At 44.8% G+C, this 9,422-nt stretch overlaps 1 protein-coding gene across 12 annotated transcripts in view; it reads left to right on the top strand.

The window, feature by feature from the left end:
* The first annotated feature begins 2,852 nt into the window (after nt 1-2,852).
* CFAP95 (cilia and flagella associated protein 95) overlaps nt 2,853-9,422 on the top strand; it is a 126,943-nt gene continuing 120,373 nt past the window's right edge. For 3 of the 12 annotated variants that reach the window (XM_051846489.3, XM_089336894.1, XM_089336893.1), the window contains exon 1: nt 2,863-3,213. In XM_051846489.3, coding sequence (XP_051702449.2) covers nt 3,062-3,213 — 152 coding nt within the window. In that variant the 5' untranslated portion in view covers nt 2,863-3,061. Of the gene's footprint in view, nt 3,214-3,446; nt 3,792-9,422 lie in introns of those variants that run through there. The other 9 variants (XM_051846483.3, XM_051846500.3, XM_089336880.1 and 6 more) reach the window with 8 other exon arrangements.

Genomic DNA, 9,422 nt, shown 5'->3' with positions numbered 1-9,422 from the left:
CCAGGATACATTAGCCGGAAGCTGGATCAGAAGCAGAGCAGCTATGACTCACGCGGGCACTCCCATATGGGATGCAGGAAGAGCTGCTGGTTTACTGACAGCCAGAGAACATGCTGCTTTAGCAGAGGTCATTAAGATAGAAGAGAAAGGAAATGATGAAGTCATTTGTCCTCATGGCCAATTACATCTCATTCAAGCTTCCTGTGCAGCTCAATTCTTGGCAACTTCTTCAGGTATCAGATGAAGCTAACAGACAAATGTATTATAATGAGCTCAGATGATGGCATCCCACTACCTGGATGGGCTATCTGCACTTATCCTATAGAAAAGTCCTGTTTCTGTTTCATCTACTCAAGCTCTGATTTTCTCACCCCAAGTAAATGATGAAAATGATTAACATAAACAGAATGCCCTGTGATAAGCCCTACACTTCACTGATTTGCTGAAGTTCAAGAAAAAACAGGAATAACTCAAGTGTGTTGAGGATCAGTGATTTCACATTTACAAAGCAAAATAGCTTATTGATAGTCATGAAGAGAAAAGATTCTGTAGGAATACAAAACCATTGTTGTCACTGGTAACAGGTCCAAATATCTCGCCAACATTTTTATGATTCAGACTACTAAATTTCATACTAAAATATGATAAAATGATATTCATTAAAGAGATTTTGAGGGTAGATGTTTGGTCTAGTAATTCAGACACCAACATCCGATATCAGAAAGCTTGGATTTAATTCCCAGTTCAAACTTCCTGCAGACACAGACTCTTGGAGGCAGTGGTGGTGGCCCAAGTAATTGGGTTACTGCTACCCATGTGGTAAACTTGAGTTGAGTTCCCAGCTCCAAGTTTCAGCCTGGGCCAACCCCAGCTGCTGCAGGCTTTTAAAAAGTGAACCATTGGATGAGAATATTCTCTCTCTGTTTCCCTCTCTCTCTCTCCCTTTTCCTCCCCCTCTCTCATAAGTAAATAATTTTTAAAAATTACAAAAATAAATTTTTATAAACAAAGCTCAAAAAACAGTGAGTATACTTCATCACCTCTACACAAATAACAACTACATTTTACAGTAATTTTTCTAAATGATAACGACAAAGCCAATATGTGGTAATCATAAAAGCAGTAATATTTGGAATATAATTGATTACCTGTTAGGCACTGGTTTACCTACTTTGTTTGTATCTATTTTCTTGTGTAATTCTCATTAAAAAACCCTTTGTGATAAGTGCTATTCTGTTCTTATTTTATGAGTAAAGAATCAAGAAATGAAAACTCATAGTCACAGACTTCAGCTTGGCTTAAGGGATGTTAAAGAGCAAACTGTATTTGTTTGACTTATTTGCTGAAGTCACGGCTACTTGGTCTGCCGAGAAGCTTTCAAATCTCTGCGGCACCCACGCACTGTGGAAAGAGCTTGGCTCTAAGCAGCTTCTGTCTTGGAGCCGAGTCATTTGCGCAGACCTGTCTTCCAAGTTGTGCATAGATCATGTTTCCAACACTGCACGCATAAGTGAAATAAACACAGGCACAGCTGATAGTAATGATGGCAGTAGTTTTTGGAGCAGCAGTCAGAATGCTACCCTTTGATGGACAGAATTGAACTTTATAAGGCTTTTATTTACCCTCTTCAAATTAATTTCTATTTTTCTCTTTATTCATTCAAGAAGGAAAAGGTTACAGAGCAGTCACTGCTCTTCTAGAACTTGACTGAGGACAGTGGGCTGTTACCTGGTTTTAAGTAACACAGCTTAGCTATAGCTGTCAGTAGAAGAGCAACCTTAGTGTATCACAGGCGCCTATACCATGCAGTACAGGCCCCAGAAAAGCACTTAGGAGCTGTATAGAATCAGATTTGCAAAATCTGATCCAGAACTCCTCACTATTTATAGGCCACTATTATTCTGTAGCCTAGGGAATCTATTTGTAATGTCAATCATCTCTTAATTTGTTTTTCGTTTGAATTTTTTTGCACATGGGGTCTTCTTAAAGTAATTTGCTTCTTGAATTTATGGAAGCCAGGGTAAATGTAAGGTAATCCAATATAAGACTCATTTGCTCTTTTAACACTCTGAAAAATGCCCTAAGCACTAGTGTAGGTAAGGAAGATGGCAGTGAATAAGGCTATCAATGCCATTAAGGTGCGCAGCTGTGGCTGGAGAGACGCATTCTGATGTGTTGTGTTTTTTTTGCCTTGGAAAGTCAGCAATGAAATAAGCCCCCAACCTTCAACAACACAGCTCTCTGATGGCTTCTTGAAGGCCATGCCATAACCTTTTTGAAATCTCCTTCCCACGTATGTAACTCATAGCACATTAATGAGAATTTGTATCGTCAGAAAATAACAGAAGTTAGAGTTGAACGTGGTGAATCTTTGGGAGCGGAATGTGGGGACCGTGGTTGGCTGCTCTGAGCGGCATGATCTGGAGGAACCTCAGATTCGTGTGTTCATCCCACTCCACGGTCCCATCCCCCACTTCATTTTTCAGAGGAAGAAACTAGCTCTCAGAAAGCTTAGAGAACAGCTGTTCTTTGACTCTAAAGGTTTTTAATTGGTTTGCTGGTTCTGCTCTTCTCCAACGCAGATAGGAAAGCTGTATAGAAACAACAAAATTTAGGGCTTTAGGGGGCGTTCTTTTGGCCAAACTTAAATAACTTGTAAGCAGAAGGTGTGCAGGCAACAGAAGATTGATAGTAAACAGCCTGGCTCAGGCATTTTGCTATTCTCTTCCTTCTCAGCTGGTCCTCCAGAGACACTCTCAGGATTACGCTGGTGGACGGGTGAAACCACATGTCCCAGGATGCAGTTCTGCCCCCAGCTTCTATGCAGCGTGGGCGCCACCCTCGTTGCATTCTGGGAAATGTAGTTTATTATCAGTAAGTCGATGTCTAGGAAACCAGGGCTAACAGGTTGGAGGGATTCGTCCACCCACTGGCCCCGCCCTCTTGACTGGCCACGCCCAGGTTGCTTAGGAGATGAGAAACGCTGAATCTTGGTCCTAGTCGCGCGGAGCGGGAAGAGTGCCGAGGGAACTCCTCTGAGGTCTGTTCCTGGAGCGTGGCCATGCAGTGCGTCCGAAGCCTCTACCATGAGTGGTGCGAAAGTCAGCCACACTGGTTTGAAATCGGACCCCCGGACTTGCTGGAGCGCAAAGGCTCCCTGACGCTGCGCTCCCACCACAAGAAATACTCCAAGCCCGTGTTGGTGTATTCCTGGTGAGCCAGCTACCCGCAATCCCTGGGTGCTGGGGGAGGGAGGAGACCGGGAGGACTGGGACTGAGGAGAGAGAAAACAGAAGGAGAGAAGGAGCAAAGAGGGGAAGAAGAGGACAGAGAGGAAAAGAGGAGAAAGGGACGAGGAAGGAAAAGTGAGACGAGAAAGAAAAAGTGAGACGAGAAAGGGGAGGACACAAAAGAAGAAAACGACCAGCAGCAGAGGCACTGGAGGGAGGGCTGGAGACAGGGGGCGTGCGAGCTGGGGCAGCCAGCAGGAGGCGGGAGAGCCCGCCAGCAGCCGCTCTCCAGCCGGCGCTGCGCTGCCGGGGCGGAGGCAGAGAGGAGGGACTTCTTTTCAGAGGCCTGGAAAGCAGCTTCTGAAGCAAGTAGTGACTCGTAAAAGACCAAGCCCTTTGGGAGGCTGGACACCACGGAAGGGAGCTGTCAGAGAACCAGCCCCCAGGCTGCCACTTCCTGGGGGGGAGGAAGGCGCTCTGAGGGAGTTCCAAAGGCGTCCCCCAGGCTACGTAGGAGGGCTCTTCCAGCCAGAGGTCACACAAGCTGGTATCTTCCTCTAGGTAAGACCCACAGACAAAGTTTGTTTGGCGTGCGCTCTTCGCATTTTTTTCATTGTAGTTGGCCACACTTAGAACCAGAAGAAGTACACGAAGATCCGGGGCTGTGTCTTCCGAGAAAGTTGAAAGGCATGACGAGAGGACTTTGTTCCTCCTGGCAATGAGGAATGCACCAGAGCTGAGCTCCACCTACTCCTTAAGATGGCACTGGCTCTCTGTCTAGTAGTGTCACTCATGGTTCTTACTGGCTCCAGGATGAGCTGTTCTGTTTACCTCCTGTGCATGAGGCCCTCGGCTTGGAATTCATTGAAACACGGATCGCGGTGATCAGTAGCAACACTAGGACATGGCTGGGAGAAAAGCGAGGACTTTGAGGGCAGTGCGGATTGTGTCTTTCAGGCCAACTCTCCTGGGCTGAACCATTGACAAATGTGGCTGGCCCTCGGTCGCCACAGGTTCCACACCAGCTGGTGCAGCCAACCATGGGTCACAGATATTCAAACAAAACATTTGCATCCCTTCAGGCCTTGTGTGGAATTTTTTTCTAGTACTGCTCTCTAAAGAATACTATCTAACAATTATTTACATAGGATCTGCATTGCATTATTGAAATATTTACATAGGATCTACATTGCACTAGGTATTGTAAATCAGCTTGAGATGGTTCAAAGTATACAGGAGGATGTGTAAAGGTTATGGGCAAATACTATGACATTTTATCCAAGGGACTTGAGCATCTGTGGATTTTGGTATCTGTGGGGGATTCTCAAGCCAGTCCCTGAGGATACTGAGGGATGACCATAATCACTTTTGTAGTACTTGGAATATTTGAAGGGTAGCAGAACAAAAGAGAGAAATGAAAAGGAGTCACAGTCTCGGCTACTTTATACTTTTGCCTTTGAGAAGGGAGGAAGGATTTTGACTCTAGACTTAAGGTTAATCCCTACTTGATTCCATTCACTCATGTGATACTCATGACACCTGCAGTTCCTGTCTTGCAAACTTTCTGAAGCCTACGACTCCCTGCTTTCCTACAAGCTTACTTCCCTACTCTCACTTCTCGTTCCTAAGACTGGCTGGTGGCCTATTTTGAACTCAGCGTGAGAGGTTAAATAGGTGTGGAACCCGAAGCTCCACTGGGAAAGAGAAAAATCCTCTCTTAGTCTCATGGAGGGCTCTGGTCAGGGACCTCAGGCCAAGTGCTGTCATTGCACTTCTCCGTAAGGACTTGAGTCATCACCACAGAAGTGGCTGAGAGCGAAAGGCCTCTGCCAAGGGACTGTTTCTGTCCTCTTCTGCACTGCCAGTACTTTTGAAGAGTTGCCTTGCAAACATGATAAATATCCATAGCAGAACCACAATCAAGAGCTGAGGAACCTGGTGGAGGGAGAGTGGTGGCAAACACTGTGCAGCCTTCAGCCACTGCCGAAAAAGTAGGCGGCTCCCCTGCTGTTGATTGCAGAAGGACGATTTCGGAGCAGGAAGATTTAAAAAAAAATTTAGATTTATTTATTTATTTATTTGAAAGGCTGAGTTACGGAGAGTCAGAGGCAGAGTGAGAGAGAGATCTTCCATCTGCTGGTTCACTCCCCAAGTGGATGCAATGGGCAGAGCTGGCTGGCCAATCCAAAGCCAGGAGCCAGGAGCTTCTTCTGGGTCTCCCACGTGGGTGCAGGGGCCCAAGCACTTGGGCCATCATCTTCTACTGCTTTCCCAGGCCGTAGCAGAGAGCTGGATTGGAAATGGAGCAGCTGGGACTGAAACTGGCACCCCTATGGGATGCTGGCACTGCAGATGGCGGCTTCACCTGCTACACCACAGCACCTGCCCAGGCCCAAGGAAGATTTAAATTTAACCCAACAAATATTTGTATGTCATACATTTTGCTACATGTTGAGAACACAGAAACACTGAAAGAGTTACAGTGAGAGAAAGCATTTAGCATCATGCTTGGAACACAGTAAATAGTCAGTAATACATGGTGTCTCCTGTTGTGGGTGGTGGAGTCCCCGACTGAGTTCATTCTAGGTTCTTCCTTCTATACATAAAAGAATTAGAAGTGGAGGCACAAAGGTGTACAAGAAATCAAGATTTATTCAAAGCAGAAGAAAAATGCACACTCAAATAAGTCAGGCCAGATTGAGAGAAAGAAAGAGAACAAACAAAAAGCCAAAACATGGGGCTGGTGCTGTGGTACAGCGGGTTAAAGCCCTGGCCTGCAGTGTGGACATCTCATATGGGCGCTGGTTCCATACTCGGCTGTTCCACTTCTGACCCAGCTCTCTGCTATGGCCTGGGAAAGCAGCAGAAAATGGCCCAAGTCATTGGGCCCCTGCACCTGCATGGGAGACCCAGAAGAGGCTTCTGGCTTCGCGCCAGCCATTGCATCCACTTGGGGAGTGAACCACCAGATGGAAGATCTCTCTATCTCTTCCTCTGCCTCTTTCTCTCTGATACTCTGCCTTTCAAATAAATAAATACATAAATAAATCTTAAAACAAAAAACCAAAACACAGAAAGACCCCCACCGAAACACCCAAAACTAAAACCCCCACTCAACAAGGTTCAGGGTGTCCTTTTTTACTATTGGGAGGCATAGAACCTGGTGGTGTCTGGGGTGGAGCTTAATTGAATATTTAAAAGTGGGCAGACCTTGGGAAGCTTGAGAACCACCCATTTCTGTGCTCTTTTTGGAAATAAAGGAAATGTCCTGGCCAAGGTCCATGATGGGAGTTGCAGTGCTGGCAATGGTAATTTTATGACAGTGACCTAAAGGTTATTGCAGAGACATATCCTGCAACCTTTGTGGATATTTCCAGGTGATTCAGATTCTAAGTTCTCAGCATTGCGGAATTGCTACACAGAAAGGGGGTGCTGGGCGGTGCATGAAAGGGAGGCTTGGGTGCAAGGCGTGCAGAAAGGAGGTTGTCGTTTGGCCCAGCCTGGGCTGTTATGCAGGGGCTGTTGTGTGGCCGAGCTGTGGCTGATCAGTTATCCCTTGGCAGTCCTACCAGATCTGTCCAACTGTCAGCTAAGCTCTGCTGTGGGTCAGCTGGGGCTGTTAGTCAAGGGCCTGCACTGTGTGCTGGTTGGCTGGGGCTGTCAAACCTCAGCTCCTCCCTCCCCCCAGCTACCTGCCTTCCCACATAACTACTGCTTTTTGTTTAGTAGGCCAAAATGGTAAAAAGCACTTGGGTTGTAGATTTGAGTGCCAATTCTGCTGCTTTGTGATGTGGCAAATGATTTGATTGCTCTAGGCCACTGTTCTGGCATCTGTAAAATGGGAGTAATAGGATTACTGTTGGATTAAACAAGGCACTGTATAGTATATGAGTTGCCATTTAACATTTAGCCTGGCCCATAGTAAGCACAGTGAGTATTATTTATATGTGTTAAAGCGTGGTCATTGACCTGAAATTTCTTATGCTAGTTTTAGGAGAATAATGTCAATACATTCTGTATAATCAGATTTGTGCAAAATAGAGATGGGTATAAGAAGCAAATGTAACAGGTCATGTGTGTGTGTGTTTTCCTGAGTAGGGTTTTGAAGCAAAAATAGAAGCTCCGTAGGTAAACAAAAGGGAACAGGCAATAGTAGAGAAAGAAGCAGCACAGGAAATAGAAGTAATTCCCTAGAGTTGGCAAATGTAGTTGATTCTCATTATTTGTGGCTTCTGTCTTTGTAAATTCAACAACTGGCTAAAATTTATTTGTAACTAAAAATCAATACTCGAGGCACTTTCATAGTCATTTGCAGACATGTGCAGGGCAGCCAAAGAGGCAAAACATCTCAGTGGCCCTATGTGGATGTTTCCCACTAAGGCCAAACAAGGGGACACTCTACCCTCGTGTTTCAGCAAGTGCACATTTCACAGGCTATTTAACACTACTGTTTGGTGCATATTTATGCTTTTTATTTGTGCTGCTGTTCTCAAAATGACCCCAAAATGCCAGGCTGAAGCTCTAATATACCTAAGACAAGAAGGCTGTGCTGTACCTTCCAGAGAAAATATGTGTGTTGTGTGAGCTTTGTTCGGGCAGGAATTATATCGCTGTTGGCAGTGAGTTCAATCCTAATGAATCAAAGCCGGCCCCGCGGCTCAATAGGCTAATCCTCCACCTTGCGGCGCCGGCACACCGGGTTCTAGTCCCGGTTGGGGCGCCGGATTCTGTCCCGGTTGCCCCTCTTCCAGGCCAGCTCTCTGCTATGGCCAGGGAGTGCAGTGGAGGATGGCCCAGGTGCTTGGGCCCTGCACCCCATGGGAGACCAGGAAAAGCACCTGGCTCCTGGCTCCTGCCATCGGATCAGCACGGTGCGCCGGCTGCAGCGGCGGCCATTGGAGGGTGAACCAATGGCAAAAGGAAGACCTTTCTCTCTCTGTCTCGCTCTCTCACTGTCCACTCTGCCTGTCAAAAAAAATAAAATAAAAAAAAAATATGTTAAATGTCTTTGAACAGAAACACATATAAAACAAGATTATGGATTGAGTGGTTGGTGAAAAATACTGTGACCAGAGGCCTATAAAAACCTAACCTTTTATTTCCTCTAGCGGCAATGGTGTACTCTTCACTGAGCATTTGTGGCAACTTTCTAGGACACACGATAACGAGAACTGACTGTCCAGTGTGAGAGGCGTTCGTCTTTTCTGAGCTGGCTGTACTGCTGGCGTCTTTGTTTTCCTTCCATATCCAGCCAGTCACCAAAAAGCGTCCTAGAAACTGGAACAAAATTCAGATTGTGTAACCTTTGAGCAGAATAATATCATTGACTATTCTGTTTTTAATGTGTCCTAGTCATAATTGTTAGTTTTTTATTGATTTATTTTATGATCTATGCAATCTTTTATTTGAACCTTAATATTTTATTAGCAATTTTATATTTAATTGATGAATAGCTAATATCTGTGGATTACCATTTGAGTGACATCTCAGACCTGGTATTTGATCAATTAAATGATTGTCCCTATAGGTACAAAATAAAATCTGTAAATGGGAGAAATTCTGACTTACTTGTGTTTACATAATTAATGTATTTGTATGTTTCCTGTGTTTCTCTCTATCTAGCATGTATTACAAGTCCTGTTGACCTCATGACACATAAAACAGTTATATATAACAGACATGCAGAAGTACCATACCCACAATGGTTGTTAAGGGATATTTCTGGTCCTCTATGGGGATAGGACACTGCAACAGAGCCATCTCTTCCTTGCAGCTTGGGGGTAGATGGAGTCACATCACTCTTGTCACCTTGGTGCTTCTGAGGGAGGCCTTTTCCAGAAATTATATTTCCTTCCTCCTTTCTGTAGCAATAATGGAGCCATGTCATCAGATGATTCCATTAGAAATTCTGAGCTGAGAGGAAATTTGCTTTGGAATGTCTTTTCACTCGTTTGAATAATGGAATAGTAAGAGCTAGAACAACTTAGACTTGCCCTTAATAAATTATTTCATGTGAGGCTAGTTCATTCATTCATTCATTCTCAACTTTTCCTTGACCTACTTGATATCCAGTAACAAGTGATAATAATTTAAAGTAAAAACAACAACAAAAAAGCATTCAGATCTCCATGGCAACAGTTCCTGTTCTGGTATCCATGGCGACATTTAGTTTTAAGGACTCAGGTTAATTTT

Source organism: Oryctolagus cuniculus, chromosome 1 (assembly GCF_051225735.1).
Source record: "Oryctolagus cuniculus isolate XC-2025 breed Fujian yellow rabbit chromosome 1, ASM5122573v1, whole genome shotgun sequence".
Classification (NCBI taxonomy): domain Eukaryota; kingdom Metazoa; phylum Chordata; class Mammalia; order Lagomorpha; family Leporidae; genus Oryctolagus; species Oryctolagus cuniculus.
This window is presented reverse-complemented; position numbering and strand designations above follow the sequence as displayed.